Source organism: Cheilinus undulatus, linkage group 8 (assembly GCF_018320785.1).
Source record: "Cheilinus undulatus linkage group 8, ASM1832078v1, whole genome shotgun sequence".
NCBI lineage: Eukaryota > Metazoa > Chordata > Actinopteri > Labriformes > Labridae > Cheilinus > Cheilinus undulatus.
Window position 1 is genome coordinate 29,941,592 of NC_054872.1, and position 24,635 is coordinate 29,966,226.

General features: G+C 39.0%; 1 protein-coding gene across 2 annotated transcripts; it reads left to right on the top strand.

Moving 5' to 3' along the window:
• The first annotated feature begins 628 nt into the window (after positions 1–628).
• snx27b (sorting nexin 27b) lies at positions 629–21,404 on the top strand. Of its 2 annotated transcripts, none has more exons than XM_041794350.1 (13): positions 629–1,064; positions 8,716–8,947; positions 9,027–9,219; positions 9,659–9,723; positions 9,821–9,925; positions 10,033–10,111; positions 14,365–14,528; positions 14,624–14,713; positions 15,200–15,349; positions 15,448–15,576; positions 17,173–17,232; positions 17,316–17,378; positions 17,491–21,404. In XM_041794350.1, the coding sequence occupies exons 1-13, from the start codon at positions 733–735 to the stop codon at positions 17,533–17,535; spliced, it is 1,707 nt and encodes a 568-aa protein (XP_041650284.1). In that variant the 5' UTR covers positions 629–732; the 3' UTR covers positions 17,536–21,404. The 2 variants fall into 2 exon arrangements, with proteins under 2 accessions (XP_041650284.1, XP_041650283.1); XM_041794349.1 differs by having other exon boundaries at positions 17,316–17,364.
• The last annotated feature ends 3,231 nt before the right edge of the window (positions 21,405–24,635 follow it).

Genomic DNA, 24,635 nt, shown 5'->3' on the forward strand with positions numbered 1-24,635 from the left:
GCACCATTAAGTTTCTAAGCTAAAATATCACAGCCATAACTACCTAACATTTAACAGTTCAAACAAATACAGAAAGCATTAGAAGACTGCAAAAATAAATTAAGAATCAAATATATTAGACAAGCAGGTCAAAAAAGTACAGAAAATTACATTCTTATAGTTTAAAAGTGAGAGCATTTGTTTAACTTGTTTATATTATTTTTAATCCAGTCCAAGACATCCTTAAATCTTTGCTGTGTGAAGGCTAATTAAAAGCAAAGTTACGAGTAGCTCTTTCACTGATAAATAAGATTTGAAGGGTAGAAAAATGAATTAGGAGGCCCCAATGCCTGTGTTTGTCTTGGGCCCTAAATTTGCTAAGTCCACCACTGGGAACCAATGTTATATCTCTTTCTGTTCGGTGATGTTTTTGAGGCCTCTTAAAACTGATACTGAGTAACTGTCAGACTTGTACATAACCGGACCACTCTGCTTATTTAGCCTAAAATATCACAAAACTCATCTTAGTAGAAGTATTCTCTCTCAGCAATGCACTCTCTAGAAGGAGACTAAAGTGACCCACATGGAATGCATCCGGGGCGGTCTCGGAAATCATCGGCTTCTTTCGGCTTTTTCCGGTGATCTCTGCCGTTAGCTAGCCGAGCTGATTAGCCCGCCGCTATACCAGCTAATGTTTGTAGAATATTTATTGTGAGCTAAACTGAAGTGGATGATACAAACAGTGTAGAAAAAATGGCGGACGTCGGGGGACAAGGAATTTGTTCAACTGTCCCACCGTTGCCTCACCCTTCGTCTCGCAACGGCTCCGGTAGCGGTAACGTTACACCGGGCACCGGCGACAGCTGCCAGACGGCAACCACCGTTACTTCAGGCCCACGGCTAGTCCGGATAGTGAAGTCTGACTCTGGTTATGGGTTCAACGTCCGGGGACAAGTTAGTGAAGGAGGGCAGCTGCGGAGCATTAACGGGGAACTGTACGCTCCTCTGCAGCATGTTAGCGCTGTTTTACCGGGAGGAGCCGCCGACAGAGCCGGTATATCGAAGGGAGACAGGATTCTCGAGGTGTAAGTTGCTGTTATCCTAGCTCCTAAGAGCATTTTTGTAACTAACATGTAAATGACTTTATTATATCAAATAATATCAGATGAAAACTGAGACCAGCGGGCATCTTTTACTGTACTTTTACTGGTGCCACTTAACACCCTGTATGTGTTTGCATCCTGATTCTGGACCTGCAGGGGTAGAATAGCCGTTCATCCCAATGAAAGGAGTGTCTGTGTGTGTCAGAGAGGAAAGATCGAGAGATCATTAGGGATTCTCATCACACTGAAACCCATTCCTCTCATCCACAGCATGCAAAACATTATCAAGTCACTCTCTGAACACTCCTGTATCTCTGTAGCCAGACGCAATGTGGAATTTACCAGCATAACACTCTGGATCTGATTCAGTTTGCTCTGCTTTCTTTAATCCTGAGGGTGAAAAGTCATTATCATCAGTAACTCTGAATTTTCAAACTAAACCACACCACTTTGATGTTAGTATCAGTGTATGTGTGTTTATGTGCTGCATGTAGGGCAGACGTGGACCTCACTGGCACTGTTAGTATGCATGAAGATGGCTTGCTGATGTTAGGCTCTGTTGCTATGGAGAGGAAGACGCAGCATACAGCTCAGCATCAATGCTGGTCCATCAGTGTGTCTGTGTGTTGAATAAGGTGATGCAGAAAGGGAGGGATGCTATCAGTTCAGTTCTGATTGGTTTCCATCTGTAAAATTCAGCATTTCATTGGCTGGATTTCACATAGTGCTTTGTCAGTGGATGGCCTGTAGTAACCTGGCAGTTTGTTGACCCCATTATTTCTATATCCTTATGTGCATGCTTGTGAATGTATGGGCATTTCCTTTCATCAGTCATGCTGGTGGTTAAAATCCTTGGTTTTTAAGCTGTAATAATACAAATAATAATGTAATGTTTGCTCTGTTTTCTGCAGCCACAGTAGTGCATCACCAGCCTCATGCAGTGTGATTACATCTCAGTACAGTTGAAGATTTGGCTTATGAAGCCTTTCTGCTTTCTGCTTTTACAGTTTGCACATGGTATACAAGTGTACTCTCAGTGGAGAGCAGTCATATTAGATGCAGAGCCTCCACTTGTCTATAAACAGTCAGTAAATCGTTGGTGTTTTTTTTTTTTTTTTCTTAAAAATGCCTGTGTCTGAGCCCTTGATGCACAGTAACTCAAAATGCAAGGAAACTTTTTTCTGTAGAATACAAAAGGTTTTAAAGTTCCAACTATGTGCAGCAGAGGTGTTGTACAAACAACCCCCCAAAATCATACATATCAATCTTTTTATATTAGGGATGCATATCAATTGACACAAGGCTCAAGCCAGACTCCCATGACTGCTTGTTGCTTGCTTCTATTGAGTCAAAAAAGCGGAGTTAGCCCCAAAGTTAGCTTCAGTGCTGCAGCAGAAAAAAATATTCTCCCCTGTGCTTCCCGGCTTTTGTCAGGACTCTGCAGCAGAAGTTTACACTTGAATTTGCAACATTGAGTGTAAATGCCTGGGAGTTTATTCATTTTTGGACACGGTGGTGTTGTATTGGCTCCAACCTGCGTCATGGTTGCTGATTTTCATGCAACTCTGAGCAAGAGATGGGAATCAAGAAGTGGTTCCAGTTGAGAACCGGATCCAATTGGTTAAACCCAGCCACATCATTAACATTTAATCTGAACGATTCCCTTATCGATGCCTTGCTTCCACATGCCTTGCAGAACATGGTCTCGTGAGAGGTAGTCAGCAAGACGAGAGCAGAAAGATAAGGAGGTAAACATGGTGGACAGTCACAAAAACAGGCTAAAGCAGGCAATAGTGTAGCTTGAACAGCATGAAGTGCAACCTCCATGGAAAAGTGATTTCATGCAAGGCATGCATCTTCCTGCACAAGAACTGTTAATTTTGTACAAGATTTCAATTTATTTTTATATGTCCATAGATCTATGATCCATTGACTGGTTTTGTTGTTTTAAGATTTTATCTTTTAGAGAAAATGAGTGGTAATTTTGTATTCTAATTCAATTTCAGAGATTGAGAGATTGTTTTAACTGAAACAACAAGAGAATTTTGTATATTTTAGCCTGTTCTCCTCCTAAACTCTTGATGTTTTAACATTTTTAGCCATCAAAACTGTTTATTATAGCCAGGAACTGAAGTGTGCTTGTGAGTAATTCATTCTGAAGGTGGCATACATCATGTTCAGTGTTCAAAAAGAAAGAGACTCAATAGAATTTGAGTTGTTAACAGTGAAAACCTATATAGTCTACTTTTTACAAGAAGAAAATTCACAGGAAGGAATCATTAAGGGGATTGATAAAGAATTGAACCGATAATAAGAATTAATAATGGCATTTATATCAATAAGCTATTAATTCCCATTCATACTCTGAGCACAGATTGTAAGGAGGTGAGATAGAAAAGGCAGAAAAGACACTATGCCACGAAGAATGAAGGCAGTTCTGAAGGCAAAAGGGGGTCTAACCTGGTACTAGCAAGGTGTACCTAATAAAGTGGCTGGTGAGTGTATGTTCAACCATCAGGCCCGCCCCTTCCTATACACAGACTACGTAAAGCGCGTAGGGCCCCATCAGCCAGGGGGGCCTCTCTCGGTATATCAGACCGGTGTGTGAATGATAAATATGATCAAGTTATGTATATACGATGCTGCCTAAACATAAACTTTACCTGGTCGTCACACCTTTGTAAATGAACCCTCAAGATATCTTTTTTTGGTGAAAGTGCCATCCATGATCAATTATGTGCGTGCAGTGTCCGCCCACTCTGCCCCGCTCTCTCCCTCTCTGTTACACAGAAACTCTCATCACATCTGTCCTATAATTTAACCTGCTCTTCTGCAACCTTTCTTATCAAACGTCACTTTCAACCATGGCTTAGTTTTTGAATTTATTATAAAACTCTGTAAAGTTCTCGCGCTGGTTCTGGTCAGGAATTAAATGTCATACCAGAGTCTACTTAGGGCCTCACTTTGGCCAGGGGCGGCCCTGTCGACCATACGTCTTATTCTGGCTCTAAATGTTGGCAAAATCTACAACTGTACCATCAGGTATAGGTGTTTGCCGAGGGTGCTACACACTCAAGGAGGCCCACCATGAGCCCTGAACATTTTGAATAAACCCTTTAAAATGTAAAACAACTATCACACTGTTTACACTGATTGGATTTTTTTCAATTGAAATGAGAATAACGAGTTAAGCATTTGCAGCATAAGGTAGTATTTCAATATTTTTTGAAAAATATTCAGCCCTAAAAAAGAACCAAGGGATATGCTGCAGAGAGAGCATGTCTCTACTATTTATCATGCCCAAAAGTGCTGATGGCACAAGTGCAAAGGCCGCCTCATTGGGTGATTATTATCTCGTCATAAAGCTGCATAAAGTGAAAGAGCTGCCAAAATGCTTAGTCCCTATTTTGAGCTGGCGGACACACTTCTTGTTTCTCACACCTGCAAGAGAGCTTTATGTGTTTCTCTCCTGTCACTTATTTTCTGTCTACTTTCTTTTCTTTTCTTACCAACACTAGTTGTTATTGTAGCCAAGTTCATAATACCTACTTTTCATTGCGTTTATTTTTATTGTAGTGAATGCTGACATTGCAGTTCAGCTGACAGTCATGAGTATACCACTGCTGCTGCTTGTGGTTTGAGTGAGCAAGCAAGCAAGGACTTTTTTACAAAAGTACTGAGTTTGAGCAATTTTGCATCAGTGTGATGGAGTTCCTTGTTTTTTGTACATTCTTTTGGATGTGTTCCTTTACTAGCCTCCCATATTGGGCTTTTCCAGTCATCGTGACTCCTTAAAGCTCTTTAACAACAGGTCACAAATTCACACCACTCCATATTCACACACTGATGCGACGGCTGCTATGTAGAGTGGCCATGAGCATTAACCAGAGCTGTCAAAATTAACCATGATTAATTAATGTCCACATTTTGTCACATTTAATTGCATGATTTATTACCCCTTTCAACACTATTTGGTTAAGCCACAGCAGTATCTCCTTGCAGTCAAAGTGATGTAAGGAAAGTCCACCACTGCTCCTGAAAGTCTCATTTCACTTTTAAAAATTCACAGACAACTCAGTGGACAAGTCAAAAGTCATCTGCACATTGTGTAACATTTTACTGCTCCCTTAATTCCCTTTCAAACCATAAAAGTTCCTTTCCCCATGGTTAATCTCATGTCATAATCTTCGATCTACCGATTACAGCAGGTCTATATCCGAATAGGAAGTCAAATACTCAGTTAATACAGCAGGAAACTTCCAAATGATACCAAAACAGTTTTGAATACAAAAGAAAGAGGAATCTTACACGGCGTTTCAGAAGATTTGATTGATCACAGTTAAAAATTCTGAGCCACTCATGATTAAAATGTCAAACTTTTGACAGTCCTAGTATTAACTTATCCCACTCATCCACATCTATAGACATTCACATGTCGCTGAAGCAGCAGTAGGAGTGATTGGTGATTAAGTGTCTTACCCATGGCACTGCAGAAGTTGGGATCTAACTCTAGACCTTCTGGTTGAGAGATGTCTGATTCTACCTACCGAGCCACCGTCACCCTGTAATTTGTGTTCAGAATGCGTTGACTACCTTGATGAATTTCAATAACAGACATCAAACGCTTGTGTGAGTTAGGGCTGTGCAACTAATCGGAAATGAGATTAAATCGCAATATGGCCTGTTGCAATTTTTAAATCGCAGAAGATGCATTATTTCTTTAACCTGAAATTTGTGAAAAAAATACCAGTCAATACTGTTTTAGGGAAAGAACATCTGTTTTATCTTAAGTCTTTAACAGGGGGTCAGACCAGGAAAATTTATTTGAAACTGGCAAATCAAATTGAAAAAGTATGTAGGCAGCTGTTGGTAATGTTAAGCAGTGTTTGGCAAATACAACTCACAAGCCATTTTATTATTAGAGGACCAGAGCCAAATGTTTGAGCAGCAACTTTCTATTAAATGCATTAAAAAGTTTCCTATGGTACTGACTGTGTTGCATTAAGGTTATGAAATGTATTAACAACTGGCATTTGAGGCAGCTCTGCCTTCTTTAGCCTTTGGACAAAGCTCAAGTAGAAGTTGTGCCAACCTATTCATTCATGCCACTATTTGCAAGCCAATGTTTAAATTGCAAAGCTCATTACATGATCATTAGTGAAAAACATCAGGCACTGAATATTACAGTTTCCTGAGCTCATTCTGGCATGGTTTGAATATTTTTTTGCCAGCCTACTCACAAAGTCAGGATGCGTTTTGAACTGTCAGGAGCAGCTCGAGCTGATGTCGAGAGCGTTCAGACGAGGTGCTGTGGCTGCTGTTTTGAGATAAGTTAACTACAGGTCAGGTCAGTGCAGTACTGTCATCAGCAGCAGCAGAACTGTCATGGCTCTGATACATGCCTGCCAAAATGCACACACCCTGTGTTGCTCATACTCAGGCCTGACATCAAGCAGAAGTTTGAGCCCTGAGAGGGAAAGGTGGATAAAAAAGGGATGTTAAGTCAAAAGACTCGCTCATTTTCCCTCTGCCAAGCATAAACAGATGCTGCTTTACCCTGGAACACTTTATTCACACTCTGGTTTTTTTTTGTAATTGTACAAAAATGTTATGTTTTTGCTCTTTTACTTTGAAAAAGATCACAAAACATAATGAATATGATATGGAAGAGTATATGTGGGAATACAGATTTTATTTCTGTATAAATATTGTAGAAATTTTTTCAGTTCTTTTGATTTTGTTTTGTTTTCATTGGTGATGATAGTCTACATGTTTACTGATGGCAAAATTTTCAGATTTTCTTGGACATGAAAACAGTTCTGTCGAGGCAGTGACATTAAATATGATGATTATATATATGATATAAAATCCTAATACCAATGTCACTCTCTTTACAAATCCATTTTTACTTAAATGATTTAACTGAATGATATTAGATGATACTAACAATAATTGTAAGATTATTCTTCTCTTACTTCAAGTAAAACATTTGCATGAAAAATCACAGATATAATTAATAAGTGAAAGAATGATTAAAGGTTTAGTTAAGTTGTTTTCCTTTTTCCTAATGTGTAGGTTATCTTGTTTTCTAAAACTTATTAATGAACAATGTTACATACTGAAATCAAACAGCTTGATCACCTCTTTCTCTCTTTCGTGCCATCACTCTCACACATCTCTTATTGAGAGAATCAATAAGAATATTGAGAGAATCTCCAGATTGCCCCACCAGTATTTTATATCTGAGCTGTGTCTTTAAAAGTATTTTCATATCTACTCTAACTAATGTAACTTTAAGGGAACTTTGTTGGCAGGTTGCTGGGTAGTGTTTAATTGTTTAAGGATAGTGGTAAATCGATCATAGCTGGCTGTTAGTTCATTTATTTTCCGTGTCATCGTATGGTACGTTTGCTCTGCATATGTGTGTTTTGTCTCCTTCTTTTCTAATCCTCACTGTTATTCCATTAGCAGACTGCACTCAGAGTATTTCCAGGTTGATGCGCCAGCAGACTCATAAGACAGGAGTTTATTGGTTGAATAGCCTCATGTGTGACTACTGCTAACATAAAGACAGGAAAAGCTGTGCCATTTTAAAAAAGACTACTATTGAAATGCATTGAAAACAACCCTGTTTGGAAGGGAAGCTGGTCATTATTTGAGTATTTATGGTAGGTCCAGCTGCAGGGGGGAAATTATTATTTTCAACACCACTATATAACAGCATGTGGCACAGCTATTCACTATTATTTTGCCATAATTGTAATTGAGATCGCACTACCATTTATCAATTTCCTCAAAAGAAGTTAGGTCAGTTTATGAATAACTGATTCTTTTATTTCAGTTCTTAGACAATTAACATGTAAAATGACACTGATGATATAGCTATTACAAGAAGACATTTGTGAGAACTTTCTTTGAAAAATAAAACAAGGATAAAAAATCCCAATCACAAAATTACCTCAGCCAAGGAGGTTTTGTGACCGGCAGGGTTTGTTAGTTTGTTTGTTTATTAGTTTGTTAGCAACATAACTCAAGAAGTAATGGACGGATTTTGATGAAATTTCCAGGAAATGTCAGACATGGCATAAGGAAGAACTGATTAGATTTTGGGAGTGATCCAGATCACCGTCTGGATCCAGGATTTTTTAAAGGATTCTTTACTAATGGGAGATATGGCTAATGGTGGAGGTCTGTGCTCTCTGAATGCTTTTCTAGTTACACATGTAGCACAAATAATAGGCTTCCTCTCAATAGAAGAAAGGTGAAGATTAGTTTAAAATGACACTCATTTTAACCCAATAACGAACTATGAGTCATCTAATTTAGGCTTTCATTCCCATTTTTTAAAGATGGCTTTTCATATCTGGCTTGAATGTTTTAATCATCAGCATAAATTCTTAAAACACCAGTGCACAAAGTAACCTCTCTTACACTTGTTTTGGTCTGTGGGGTTTCAAATCTGCTTCCCAGTAAATGTCAACGTGCCTCAGTGTTTCTGCTGGTCATAACACACTATCAAAAACATTTCTTGTCTCCTCTATTCAAATTGTCCATATTTATATGCTGATCTTAAATTAAAACACATAAACAACACCTCTTTGATGCTCTCCTCATCGCTTACATGTTTCAACAGTAACGGTGTGAATGTAGAGGGAGCGACCCACAAGCAGGTGGTGGACCTGATCCGGGCTGGAGAGCGAGAGCTGGTGCTGGCTGTGCTGTCTGTCCCGCCCCAGGAGGCTGACTGCCTGGATCCTGGAGATGACATCTCAGCCCAGTCCTGCTATGATTATTCAGACAAGCAGGCCGTCCCGATCTCCGTGCCAAGCTACAAACACACTGAGCTTAACCAGGAAAAGTTTGTGGTGGGTGCAATATATTTAAATAAAGATCGCTACTTACTGTATCAGGACATTGAATTTTCTTACCCTCCCTCTCTTACAGGTATACAATGTGTACATGGCAGGCAGGCAGCTGTGCTCAAAGCGGTACCGTGAGTTTGTCATCCTACACCAAAACCTGAAGAGGGAGTTTGCCAACTTTACATTCCCAAAGCTGCCTGGGAAATGGCCTTTTTCCCTGTCAGAGCAGCAGCTGGACGCACGACGCAGAGGCCTGGAGGAATACCTAGAGAAAGGTCAGGTGTATTTAAAACGTTTGAAGTCTTAATGTGAAACTGTTGTTTGAATAGCACCTCCTATACCACAAAAAATGTGACACAACATAGGAAACCCCACCCATAATCTATGCACATGATAAAAAAATGTAATAATAACGAATTTGGCTTTCAATTTTCTATTAATCTGAGTGTAGATTAATAAGAATAAGAACGTTTTTTTGACTGTAGCATCAGGTTTCAACATATCAACATTTAAATGAACTAGAACAAGATAGTAAAACACTAAAAAATAGATAAAGTGAATACAGTGTAAACCAATAAAAACAGCTAAACTGTATAAGAAAAAAGTACAGGCATACAGCTGAGTAAGATACGTATATTTACAGAGTCAAAGGTATTTGACAGACTTTACCATAAAAAGAAGTCTTTCTTAATATCAGTCATGTCTCATCTGCAGTGTGCTCTGTGCGGGTCATTGGAGAAAGTGACATCATGCAGGAGTTCCTGTCTGAATCAGATGAGGTAAAAAAAGAAAATCCTTCATGTGAGTGTCTGGGATTTTTTTTTTTCCTCTACGTGTCACTCACTGCACTGTTTGTTCCTCCTTCTCTTGACCTAGAACTATAACGGCGTGTCGGATGTGGAGTTGAGAATAGCCATGCCTGACAAAACCACACTCACTGTCAGAGTCCGCAAAAACTCCACCACAGACCAAGTCTACCAGGTAAACACTCACTAACACAGAGCTGTTTAACAGTAACCACAAGCCTCTATGTTACCAGAGTTATGCAGCAAAAATCACCCTTTTTTCATTCTCTCTCTGCCTTCCAGGCTGTGGTTATGAAGCTGGGGATGGACAGTGTAACAGCCAGCTACTTTGCTCTGTTTGAGGTCATCAACCATACCTTTGGTTAGTAAAAACACGCTAATAAGCTCAGTGTATATGGATTCCTTATCATACTGTGATTTGATTCACCCTTTTCATAAACAATGTTTACAAACACTGCACATTTTCAAGGTTAGTGCAGCGCAGAGACGTGGCTGATAAACAAAAGGAAAGCAACTGAATTAAACTTTATCAAAATTAGTTTTAACCCACACAGTATTGCTGAATGATTGAGCGTGTGTTACTGTAAGACGGGGGGATACATAACTACACCAGTGACAAAAGACAGTTGATTTTTAGATGAGAGTTGCAGGAGTTCAAAATTGTTTCAGGCAAAGAATAAATAAGAAGATAAATATCTTTCATCCTTCAGTGAGGTGGGAAAGCTCATCCATGTTTTTATTAGTTGCAGAGTGGATTACAATGAATATTTGCATTCCACCCACTCCCCAACAAATCTCAGTTGTTTTTGAGACAGAGAAGAAGCTGAGGTTAAAATTCTTCTAGAGGACATGCAAGATAACAAACTGGGTAGAAATTTTAGTTTCATGGTTGGTTTGAAGATGCTTTCTTTACCTTTAATTACATGTGGAATTTAAATTAAGTCATGTACCTGTGCATCTGTTAGAAGTGTTGAACTGGTGTTAAACTGGAGTCCAATCAGTCTATCAAAGGGCACTGGTGCTGCTCAGCTGGTAGAGCAGATGCCTCATGCAGAGGCTACAGTCTTGGTTGCACTGGTTGCAGGTTCAAATCCTGATTCTGAAGCTTTTTTTTTTTTGGTATATGCCTTTCTCTGTTTACCCAGTCTCTCTCAAACGGTCTTATCCAAACAAGGGCAAAAGCCCAAAAATAATCTCCAAATTGGTACGTCGACTCTGCCAAAGAGTATTGAACTCTAGCCTGCTGAAGACAAATTGACTGAATTGCTGTCATCAGTCTCTGCTGACTATCCTTGGTCTCATTATAGCACCTCCGTTTCAGCTCAGTAACGCCACTTACTTCTATATTTAATGCTTTGATGTACTGGCTTATATTTGGTCCCTGTTGTGTTTGCATTGTTCAGTAGTTTTAGGCTTAAACAAGCTTTAATGGTGCTGCAGAATTTAACTAGACTAAGAGTCTTCTAATGTTTTCATTGCTCAGTGTTTTTAATGCACTCTTCAGTTGACAGAGAGAAAATCATTTCCTAGCTTAATGGATAATTAATGCCCATCAACCAGTCTTCAAGTGAAAATATCAAACATTTGCTGGTTGTTGATTCTTAAAGTTGAAAGTAAGAACATTAGCTGTTTTACTTCTGAGGTTTTTGTTTTTCATATGTCAATTCAACAAAAAAAATTCTATTTCTAGACAATATTATCACAATATTTTGTCACAATCTTTTTAGGATTGATTTTGGGGATTGCTGCCTTTATTCAGATAGGATAGGACCGTGGATAGAGCCAGAAACTGGGAAGAGAGACAGTGGAAAATGACATGCAGGAAAGGAGCCCAAACAGGATTTTAACCCCGACTGCATACTGTCCATGAGGCACCCAGACAGAACCTTTAGGCTACCAGTGCTCCATTTTGACACTTTTTAGACTAAATTATTTTTTTCAGAGGAACTTTTGTATGAGCTTTAATGCATTAATGTTTATAGGACCGTGGATTAAATAGGAAAATGAGGAGAGTCATCGGGTAATGACATGCTGGACAAGAACCACAAGTTGGACTCCAACCCTGGCTGCCTCTTGGAGGCCTACAGCCTCATTACATGTGAAGCAACCTAAACCATAGGTTACATTTTTTTTCCCCATTTTTGTTATTGTCTCACAGTCATGTGTAAAACGGCAAAATGGTACCAAATGAAGAGCTACTGAATAACTACCCGTTTTCAGTGTGCATTGAGGTGTGTCCATAAGAAGCTTCTAGGATTACCGGTTGGTAAGGCAGCTAAAAATCCCTTTTAATGCATTATATAAACGGGGTCAGAGGGAGATGGCACACTCTTTGGAATGTTTTTTGTCTATCATTAGCGTATAAGGACAATTTTACTTGATTTTAACCAATTACACATATTTTCAACCTATTCTTCATAATAAATTAATTTATAAAATGAATGTGATGTTTAGAGTGAATTCAAATAAAACACATAAAACAAATGAGATTTCATACAGGCTCGGTCAATGGGTGGCATGTTTCTTGTGTGTTCAGCAGGTATAACCAAGGAAGAAGAGCATTTGTATAGCTGGCATTTCAGTGGTTTATATCACTGACTTTGGTACAGGATGTTGGGGGTTCAATTCCTGGTCAGGGCATGTAAAGTTCTCACTGTGTGCCCTAGGGCAAAGTCTTTAATACCATTGACTCCTGTTGAGCTCTCAGATGTATGTTGCTTTAGACAAGAGTGTTTCCTAAATAGGGATGGGAATTGTTCATTTTTATTGATATCGTTATTGATATTCCTTATTGATCCGAGTCCTTATTGATACCGCTATCGATACTTTGTATAGTTTGGTGGCAAGACAAAATCAGGGAAAATATTTAAACTCCAAGTGGTCTTAGCTGAGTAGTGCTTGGGTTAAAAAGCTATGATTCAGTCTGTAACATCCATTTTATGTCCCTCAAATATAAACACATTCTTCATATTCATAACTGTTTTTATTGAAGTTTCTCATTGAAAACTAAATTTTCCCATTTTTATGTGACACTTGATCACATCATAACATATAGCATATGGTCATCTAATTTACTGAGGTCACCTGAATGCATCATATTTTTCGTCTTTCAGCTGTTAAGTTCGCTAATTAACTTCAATTCTGTCAAATTCCACCACGGATTTCTACACTGGATTGCTACTTTTAACAAACAGGAATTGCTACAGAGTTTTGGAGCACTTCTCAGCATTTATCTGAGCAGCTGAAAAAGAAAACTGCCCTGAAGCAGCTGAAATAGTGGTATGAGAGCACGTTACTCCCAGTGCAGGCAGATATGATTGCGTGTGACTCGCAGGCGGATTCTTTCTTCCTCAAGCTGACAGTTGAAGGTACTTTATTCTGGAGATGCACAATACTGATGTGCTTTTAGTTTATGTTCCCCCTGAAGGAACTGAAGTTTTTTTACACCAGTTATATCTTAAAAGGAAGTTATGTCACAGAGCCTGCGAGACTCAATAGCAGTATCGATAAGCTGAAACGTTATCGATTTTCAGGTATTTTAAAAACACAGAACCGGATCCGTACAGACCCGGGGTTTTGATCCCCGGCCCTGTTTCTAAATGACAAGTAATATTGCCCTCAGATGTGCCACATCTTCACTTTGTCACTTCTCTCTGACCCCATTAAAAGCCACAGCCTTGTTATTTGACTCATGGACTTAAACAAGCAAGTCATGAGTTAAAAACACCCTTAAACAACTGTTTAAAACATTATAAGACAAATGTGCAGTGCTGGGCTCAAGACAAACCCAGCACACTCGCTGTATGTTGCTGTTATTACAGACATCAAACTTAGGGAGGAAAGAAACCACGTTTTTACCTGTTACCTGTACTTTATTACAACAGCATGAGTGGGTGATATCCAATAAGTTACCCAGCTGCTTATAATGCTGAAGCAAAATGTGCTCATGACTGGACAGACTGAGCTGTTGTCTATCACATATCACTCTGCTACACCAATGGTGGCATCACTTTTGCCACCACTGAGCCATCATGCTTCATGATCAGAAAACTCTGGGTTTGAATACTGTTTTGGGTGAAATACTTAACTTCTGTGTCAGTGGTGTGTTAATATGTACAAATGTGTATGAATGGGATTAGCTAATACTGAAGTTCAATTCTCCATGTGAGTTGATATGTGTTATATGTGTGTGTTCTTACCAGTGTAAGTACACAAATAGAAAACTGCTATTCAACCTCAGGTCCATTTACCATGTTACATAATCCAATTTTAATGCATTAGGTAGTCTATGAGCTATATTTACTGATTTTCTCATAGTCTATTCATATCAGTTTTATTTAATTTCATTACGTAAGAAGTATTTATTGGTTCAAGTTAGAATTACTTAACTGAATTGGATGGAAAATAGTCATGTAAAGCTGACAAAAGAAGCCACATTATTTTTGTTAAGCGCAGTAAAGACCAGAGAGGCTGTGGGTGTCATCTTAACAAACAAAAAAAATATGAAAGGAAAGGCTATAGAACAATAGGTTTGATGAATTGGGTAATATGTAATGACAGAAGAACACATTTTGAACCACTTTCTTTTCTGTATTCTTTCTCTTTCTTCCTTAGTACGGAAGCTTGCCCCCAATGAATTCCCCCACAAACTGTATGTACAGAACTATACCTCAGCCATCCCCGGAACATGCCTCACCCTGCGCAAGTGGCTCTTCACGACAGAGGAGGAGATCTTGCTCAGTGACAACCAGCTGGCTGTCAACTACTTTTTCCACCAGGTGTGTGCCAATTCTGATTAGCCAATACTTTATTAATGAATACATTTCTGTCATATTTTTTAGCACATCCCCTGTATTTGGTCCAATTTTTACAGGCTGTGGATGATGCAAAGAAAGGCTTCATCAAAACAGAGCAGAAGTCCTACCAGCTGCAGAAGCTGGCTGAGCAAAAGAAGATGTCTATGGTTAGTGTCTCATATATGGACTGACATCACACAGCTAGTCTACTACTTTTCCTATGTCATACCCACAGAAAGAAACCGATCAAAGTTCCGTTTTTCTTATGTCATGCCCTGTCTCCCACCTGTTCAGTCTCTCTGCACTTTGTGTGGTATAATTCAAAGGAGCAGAGTCTTCTGGAGGTGGAGGTTGGCTGACAGTGTGAGAGTGGCGTGCTTTAGTGTAGTAATGTGCTTTGACTGTACATCATTCTCTTCTGTATTAATTCATAAATATATTTAACCCTTGATTAGGTCTAATAGGTCTACAAATGCTTAAGTCAGATCATTTAGCTGAAGTGTTTTAATGTTTGTTTCTCTATGGCTGAAAAATTAAGATACAATTTAATATCACAAGTGCTTTATGCATCTTAATTTTGAATTGTGTTGCAGATCAACATATTCCAGCAGAAAAAGAAAGAATATTGCCTTAAATTCTTTTTTTCCTGTCAGTATCTGAGTTTGTTGAGGAGTTGCGAGGGCTACAACGAGATCATATTCCCCCACTGTTCCTGCGACTCCAGACGTAAAGGCCACGTCATCACAGCTATCAGCATTCACCACTTCAAGCTGCATGCCTGCACTGAGGAAGGGACGCTGGAGGTATAAAGCAGAAACTGTGTCTTTTCCTCTGTTTTTGACCAAGCATTTTGTCTGAATGTGAAATGCAGAAAATGTACTTAAGCTTCAGTGTTGTTCAGAATCAGGTGATTGCATTTGACTGGGGGGAGATGCAGCGGTGGGACACGGATGAAGAGGGCATGGCCTTCTGCTTTGAATATGCACGAGGGGAGAAGAAGCCACGCTGGGTTAAGATTTTTACACCCTATGTGAGTATCACAAAAATAAGTTAATTCACACATCCCGTAATATACAAGGAAATCACATTTTTTTTCTTTTTGTAAAGGAACGTAAAGTTTGTGAAAGAATCTTTGCCATGGTAAATGTTAAAAAAAGGGGCTTTTTCTGCAGCATGCAATCACTCACCTTTTCTGGAACCTATCCTGCAGCAGCCGTTTCAGGCTTTGAAAAGCAAATAGCTGAGCACTGTGCTAATGGCCCCATTTGCTTTTGTAGAAACCACAGAGGCATCAATATCCAAGTTTTCATGCCAAGCTAAAAACTTCTCACAGCTTTGAATGAATGAATTAACAGAATTTTGAGCTATTGATTTAATTTTTAACTATTCATTTGGACAAAATATATTTTCAAGTTAGAGAGTGTCCATTTTTAGCTGAGGTTCTGCTGTGATTTTAAGAAACTGTTGTGAAACACACCCTCATTGATCATTTTACAAGGCATAGCTATTCAACTACTCATTAATATTAATGTATAATCAGCCAATGACAGCAACCGACACATTAAGGTATGAAGACATCGTCAAAATGATCTGCTGAAGTTGAAAACAAGCATCCGAATGGGAAATAAAAGGGATCTCATGGTGTCTACGGGGTCTTAAAGATAACAAAAACTGCAGAGTCTTTGACTTTGTGGGTTTTTTAGATTTTCATGTTCATTGGGACAGGAGTTTACCATTGCTTGGTCTCTTGCAGAGATTTAAAAAACCCTTGTGCATTACAACGCACCACAGCAGGTGATAAAACAGCAGCAACAACTGCCAAATAGAGCAACATCAATTACTTTTTGACTGGACCGTATGGAACACTTCCCTCATACTGAAAATATTTCATTAAGCTTGTATGCTGGAGGATTTCACAGCCCACCCGGACTTATGGAAATAAATTGTTAAAATTAATGGAACTCAATAGGTTGCTTGCAATTATGTGATCCAGTATGTCAGTTGAGGGTCAGAAAGTGTGAGACAGCAATGAGGAATGAATAGGAACATCAAGTTTACACAAGTTTACCAGACCACTAACAACCTTGGCATATTCAAAGTCACTTAAATCAACTTTCTTCCCCATTCTGATGGTCGGTTTGAACATCAGCTGATTGTTTTGACCACATCCTCCTGCCTTATAACCAACTAATTAGATATTTGCCTTAATGAGCAGTTGAGCAGGTATACCTAATAAAATGATCAGTATGTGCTCTGTTTACACTTGTTTAAACTTTAATCCATCTGCAAACTACTCACACATGTGAATATAGCTAAACCATATCTTAATTAAAAATCCCAGCCAATAAAATGGTCTTGAATAATTTGATTTTTATTTTTTTTTTTTTTATCAAGCATTTTGCATTTCGCTGATCTACCGAGGCTCTGATAGGTTGGTTTTCTAACAATTTTAATGGGGCAGGGATGGATTTTTCCCTCTGTTTTCAGTCTTAGAGTATATTGAAGCTCACCAGCTGCTGCCTTCAATATTATACTCACAGTGCAGACATGAAAGCGTTATTGATCTTCTTTATGCTCTTTTAAAATGTATAAATCCATGTTTTTCCTCCTTTCGTTTATGGTTTAGTTCAACTACATGCACGAGTGCTTTGAGAGAGTTTTCTGTGAGCTGAAGTGGAGGAAGGAGGTAAGGGCCATACTCTGATAGACTGAACTTCTTTATTACAAGCAGCATCTCTGTAACCTTGATATGTACTCATGTTCTTACAGGTTGAAGAGGAGGCTACAGACAAGGACAATAAGAACTGCAGTAAAGATGGTATGTGTGGCAAGGTAAGGCTTTGCCTGCCTGTCCGTTTGATGATCGATGATAGCCCGAGTGAATTCCTCTTTTCTCTGTCTCTGAGTTTGTTTGTCTTCGTCTTTGTTGACACCTCTGTTGCAGAATATTTTCCAGCTGCTGAGGCACAGAAGGGATGGAGGCACCTAGGGAGGGAGATCGTTACCTCTTAACTAGACATCACCGACTCCGCTCAGTTCATCTGTTAGCTACATGATCATCATTTACACTCCCATCAGCAACAACCTCTGAACCTTCCCCCGATACACGCAAACCAACAAGCATCTGAACAAAGTGGATAAACAGCAGCATAAAGAAGCTTGAGACACACGAAGCAGAACTCTTGAATCGTGCACATCATAATCACGCATTTAGCAGAGCTCTGTCAAAAAGAAACTAGGCCTTGGTAGACTCCTGGATTCATTTATGCCTTCCTTTTTCAGCAGTGACTTGAAGTGGAATGTTACCTGCACATGAGGAGACAGCTGAAGATGTTGAACCTTGAAGGAAAAAGGAAATACTGATGGACTAACTGGAAACTGGTAGTGCTCGTAAAAGGGAACACAGGAAACACTGATCAGGGATACTGAAGGTCTGACCACAGGGAGACACTAAGCTCCTCAGTTTACAGAACAAAGCAGCCGTGTCTTCTTTTTTTAGCCAGGTGTTAATGTGTTTATGCATGGGAACAATGTGTGCAGCAGGGCCCAAAAATGCAAGGGTCCAACCAGAGCCAGGCCCTCAGAATGTAAGTTATGCCATATTATACATTTGCATCTTTTTGACACTAATTTTCATTTCTTTAAGGAAATTATTGACATTTAAATGTGGCAGAAGAGAGAAAGGAGAGAGAAAGGGTGGATTTTAAAAGATTAAGACATATTTCTCACAGCTGTGATGATTGGAAACATGAGCAGAAACATGTTAACACTTAGAAAAACATTGCACTTTATTCAACAGTATTAACAACCTCTGAATTTGGGAAATGAAGCTTAGGAAATAGATGGTGGGAATAACCTTAGAAGTAGCCTTTGCTTTGTTTACATTAATATTCTGACTGCAGTATGATCATGTACGGCATCATCATGCAAAGCCATGCATTAAAGCTTAATGTATTTATAGTATTACATGAACACTTGGTGCTTTTCTGCAGCATGGACATGGGTCTCTGATCAGACAGTAAGCAGTGTACTGTAGTACAGTAAGTGTATTACCGATACAAGACAGCAGGGGTCCTTCTCATCCTGCCTGCTCACCGACCAGTGATTACTTTGTTTCTAAGAGGTCCCACAGGATTTATAACAAGACTGTAATTCAAACTGCAGCACTATTCATCTCAGTAGCAGGTCCTCTTCTCCACTGTTAAACCACTCGTGCACTTCAGGTTAAGTGGGGAGAGGATCTCTAAGGCAAAAGGGGCAGCTTGCACCCTTCATCAACATGAAAGATATGAAGATAAGTGTTCACATTCACTGCAGGCTGTGTAGCAACAGCAGTGTAATGTAATAATGTAATTTAATGTCCCTCTAAAGGAGCCCAGTTAATGTTCTTGTTCCTAGAATAACACCATAATAATAATGTTGTGTAAGTTATAATCATCTGATGATGCAATACTTCAGTATGACTAATAGATCCAAAATAATATGATAACAGGCTGTCTCAGCATTAAAATCAGAAGCTGACATAAAATGTTTAGATTTTCTCAGTGCAGTATTTGGATAGTACCACTTTATACATCAAATATAAAAGGTTTATTGCATTACTGACTCATTTAGAAGAACGTTTTAAAAGACTCCCTTAGTCTAAAAGCAGTTCAGATTGTACTCAGTTGCAACCAGTTCCCACTGAATGAGCATAAAGCTGTTTTCACACATGCACTCCTGAAAATTTCTTGAAATTTGGATGTCAGGCTGACCCTGAAATCATCACGAGGTGCCTGTTGAAGCAGGACATGTTGTGAAAAGGACAATGAAGACATGGCTGACGAGCAGCTCTAAAGACAGTTTTGCTCTTTTATCAGTGCTATGGAGCGTCTTCATACTATCCTACTGATATAATAATATTTGGCAGACGCCATCCTACATACCCTTAGCTCAACAAGCGGCCGCTACCATCATGCTCTATCAGTGGAGACAGTCAGAAAATTAAACTCTTTTTCCAGCAAGAAAATAATCCAGTGTGGTTCCTTGCTTTTCTGTTTTTAAGTTATTTTGGGGGCTTTTGCATCTTTTAGGAGTGATTAGGACAGTGGATAGAGTTGGGAATGACATGCAGGAATGAAGCCACATGCTGAATTTGAACCTGGTCCACCTGCTTAGAAGAGTAGCTGGTATATATGGGGTGTGAGCTAAAAGCTATGCCATCTGCATCCCTTTTGCTCTTCTTTTAACAAAGAAATGTCCAGTTCTGATCTAAGTGCCATCAACACTGATATCATTTCTTGCAGCCATTGTTTACAGGCTTGCAGCACATCTGAACCACGCCTGTAGCTACCGCCTTAAACGACACTGATTGATGCGGTTATTCTCTGTCCGTGAACAAGCGTATCGGCTTGAAGCTTTGCGAGATTGATCCTCCTGATGAAAGACACTGAATCTGACCAAGCCAAGGTTAGATTTTAGTGCATCTATGAAAAACCTGAAGTGTTGCTGGTATAATATGTAATCATGGTAGTAATGATATCCATCAAAAACATGTTTAAAACATGGCTTACATGGTACAGATAGCCTGGTGATTGGGCTAGTGCCTAATATACATGGATGGCCACTCATGCCATTCCTGACTCTTTCATCTTTGTTTCTGACCGGTGTCCTGTCTACAGTACATCAATAAAGCTATAAAAAGCCCCCCCCCCCTCAAAAAACCTAAAATACATTGCTTAATTTGCTTATAAACATTTTACTTGATCCCAATTGTATTTATATAGAAGCCCTAAATGTACATGCACCAATACATTTTATTTACTTTGAGTAATTTCTAGCAGTTTACTTGAGATCCTGACTTACTTATCGCGTTGTCTTGCGAAAATGATTTTTTTCGTAGGTCACTTCCACTTATAAATTTTTACTTATTTTCCTCATAATCAAGGAAAAGCACCATTTTCTCCCATTATAACTGAATATTTTTTCTTTCTGCTCTCTCAAAGTGAAAGCAACTGATAGATTTATCTCATTACCTTGGCATAACAGTGATGGTTTTTTCCATTATAATGGATACATTTCTGAAAATCCTTGAAAACAAAACAGTATGCTTGTCACTGTGATAGGCTTCACTAATGAGGATTTTAGCTTATTTATATATTTGTTTAGGACTTTTGCATCTCTGCAGATACAAGATAGGAGACACAATCTAGGGGAAAATCAACTGTAAATTACTTGTGACAGTAAAATGGAGTAAATAAAGTGTGTAGATGCATGTCTGCTCAGGGTTCGTGAAGATTTCAGTGAATGACAATAAAAAATGATATTCAAGTATTTCTAAGCCATTAGTACCATCAAGCTGATAAAGACAACATCCATAGTGAAGACTGATATTGTCCTTACTATGAGTGCATTTTATAATGACATTGCTCTTCACAGAAGCCATCTAATTGATTAATGAGCTCCTGCAGACCTCTGTGTGGGTGTAAGGAGCTTTAATTGAATGTGTTTGAGCCTTGAATTGAGTGATTGGTTGTGCAGTCTTAAAGGCAGAACAGATTTCCCAGGATTCTGGTCTGTTTACTGGACCATGTCTGACACGGTCGATCTGATCTGCCCACTTTCATGTGCGCGTCTCTCCCTGCTTCTCTCTTTCTTTATATTTCATCCTAAAGTGTCACTAACATTATTTATTTGAATCAGATTAAATGTTGAATTCTGCGTCTCTGTTAAGTTTTTCACCCAAAATGCTCTGGCAGTCTAAGAAGAAGAGGAAAGACATGGACAACCTGCAGGTTCTCTGACATTAAAATGTAAAATTTAAGACAAAAGTGTTTGGTTACGTCGCTTACTGTAATAAATTGTAACATATTCTTTTAAATAAACCAATTTATTGAAGCAAACTTGGTCTTTTTGTTTTTTTTGTGTGTGTAGGAACCTGAGACAACAGCAGCTGCAGCAGTAGGTGGGCGTTGAGAGTCAAGGACTGCCAAAAATCCTGACGCTACACACAAGTTTCTCCGTGAGCAGTGGGAGAGTAGTTCTATAAAAGATGATTTCATATTTGCTTTCTCTTTGTGTACCCACATCTGTTTCCTTTCTTCCTCTCTACTGCGTGGGCCACTTTATCTCTTCCCAACTGCTACGTCTGTTAATGAGATCTGGGAGACAATTACCCAACAGGCAGGGAAACAGCCGCTCGGTATCGACCTGCATCAAGGGTCTGCAGCCAGTAATTAATGGCTATTGACTGTTGGTGCTGAGAGATATTATCTGGGAACATCTGAATTTTGAAAGTGCTAACATTTGAGGGCCAGGGAAACTGTCTGCATTGATGTGATGCACAAGATAAGGCTTTGGTGTTGATCAAATAATCAGGGTGAATTATTTTATTACAGAAGTCCCTTCAAAAGCTGAAACTAATCTGTTTATGTTTAAAAGAAAATTTGAGATCCAAAACATGAGAATGGAGAACTTTTACTGAAAAAAGGGGCTGGCAAATACGGAGGCAGTCTCATTTCTCCTCTTCATGGTCAATTTGAAAAATCTGACTGACAAAAATCTGTTGATAGAACCTAGTAATTTTCTGAAAGCTGTGTTCTTCTAGCAGAAGATTTTTGACCCTTCTTGATATGGATAAATTTCACACACTGAAACCAAAAAGATGTTTAAAAGTGCCAGTATCAGTCGTGCAGATGGCCTAGCGGTCTAAGGCGCAACCCATGTATGCGGGTAGCCAGCCTGTGGCCCTTTGTTGCATGTCTCTCCCCACTCTCATCCCATTTCCAACTCCATCCTCTGTCAAATAAAGGAACTAAAAAAGCCATAAAATAAATCTTGGAAAAAAAAAGCCAATATCATCCAGCCTTGCACTTCTTCAAGCTCCCAAAATGCTTTGTACATTGAACTATAAAACAAGATTTTCTCCTTCTGTCTTTATACTATAATCACTCGAGACACATTCTCTGTACTCAGGTGATTCTCACATCACTAATTGTGAGACTGCTATCACCATTTGACTGGACCTCTGTTTAATTATGTCAGTTATGCAATCACTTACCAAATGACTGACATCACTCAGACTCTGTCCAGGCTGTGGGGAAACATCAAGATTCAAATTGTGTTTAGTCTCTGAAATTGATGAAGCAGACAGACAAATCCAGACTTTTGGGCATACTTTGGTTCTGCTGATTTTTTACAGCCATAGTAAACTCCTCAGAGGCTCTGTTCTCACCCACTGTTGGTTCTCATCTATCTCGGTCATAGTTTTTACCAAGCTAGAGCTATTTTTTTAGTGGGTTTACAATTTTTGTAAGACAAAAGTTTCTCTTGGCTGCAGTGAGGAGTGTTCATCTTCCAAAACTTTGGTTGCGCTGGGACTCTTTTGCTTCCAAAACTTTTTTTTTTTCAAATGTAGTTTTACTTTAAAAAGTCTTAGGGCCAGTGACCTGTCAAAAATGTTCTCATTCCTCCTCTTCATTGTTGATGGGTGGACTGACAAGGAAGATTTACAGTATTGCTCTTTCAGCATTCACTTCCATGACTGAATATCAGTGACATTTCTGACATTGAAGTCAAACACCAAACATCCTGCTAACTAGAGTTTCCCCCTTTTGTAACATGAGCAAACAATAAAGAGAGCAGAAGAGCATCTGTCTTTGTAGGAAAGCTCATTCATCACCTTTTTGCTCATTTGGGGACACGTTTGTACAGCTAGTTTACATTTTTATCATTTGATTTGCTTCAAAATATCTGGCTAAGAGACGTTTACATCAGGCATCACATGGGTGAGAAAATTTGGAGAGACAAAAGTGTCTCTTGGGTGCAGAGAAGATGTGTGCCTGCCAAAAAAGGTTAACATGTCATTATTGTTAAGAGGCTCTATTTTTGTAGCCAACTTGTATTTAAGAATTTGGTGTTTATAAAACTACAGCTTGAACAAATGATCATTGCATTAACACACATTAACATCTGTTTAGCATCTTCGTGATATCTGATAGCTCAAGCTGCATATGGAGTAGTCTGAGATGTCTTTGCTTATTTACACCCAACATGTGCATTAAAGACTGCCCCGTCAGCTAAAGTGATCGGCAGTAGTCCTGTAAGTACACAAAAAGCATGCCTTTATTTATGTCCATCCAGTCTCTCCTGCAGTGAAAGGAATCCTGTTTCTTTTTAGAGATCTGGAGCATTAAGAGCTGATTTGGTACCAATAAAATAAATTGGAACAATAGTTAAAGTAGTTATAGTAGTTATTTTGCATCATGATTGAAGGCCGTCACTGAAAAGTATGGTTCTGGTCCTGCTGTATTCTCTGCTTGTTTGTATCCATGAAACCATGGCAACTAAAACCCGGAATATTGAAAATGATAAATACTGAGCAGCAGGTGATTTTACAAAGAGGAAAAAGACAGGAGACATCTAAGAAGATGTAAAGTTGTAGCTAAGGCAGAGTTTTGTACCGCTTGTTCAGCCATCGAAAAACATGAATGAATACAAATGATTTTTTTGAATGTCTGCAAGTAAATTTGATTAGTTGGTGAATGTTTGCAGCCATTTATCTCACATCAGAGGGCATCACAGTACACCTGTAGACATCACTCGGAGACTTCCAGTGTCCCAATGCTACCCAGCAAACTAATCATGGGTCTGTCAGACCTTTTGTTAAAATGGATAGTCAAATTTTTGAGGAGGTGTACATCTGGGTACGCAAATAGGCCTTGTAGGTACAGGGCTACGCAGATTTAATTGTTTTCCAACCTTGGGTTTAGGTCCCTTTAGGAAGGGTGTCAAAAGTCTCAGAGGAGCGCTGCCTGCTTTGAGGTTGTCATCATTCGATTTGTGCATATGAGCCAAAACATAAGAGGGGTCTGGCTGCAGGCAGAACGTCTCTGATGGTCACTCTCACAGAAATCTAAGACACAATCTCTTTCAGAACAGAAACACACACTAAAACTCTCAAAACCAAATTGGATTAAAATTCCACTTAGAGGGTAAGGTTTAAAGGAATAGTTCGGATACCAAAAGTTGAAAATCTGACCATCAAGACCTGATTACAAAGTGTTTAAGAAAGTCAAGTAAACAGTCTGCTTACAAGAAAAAAGCTCATCA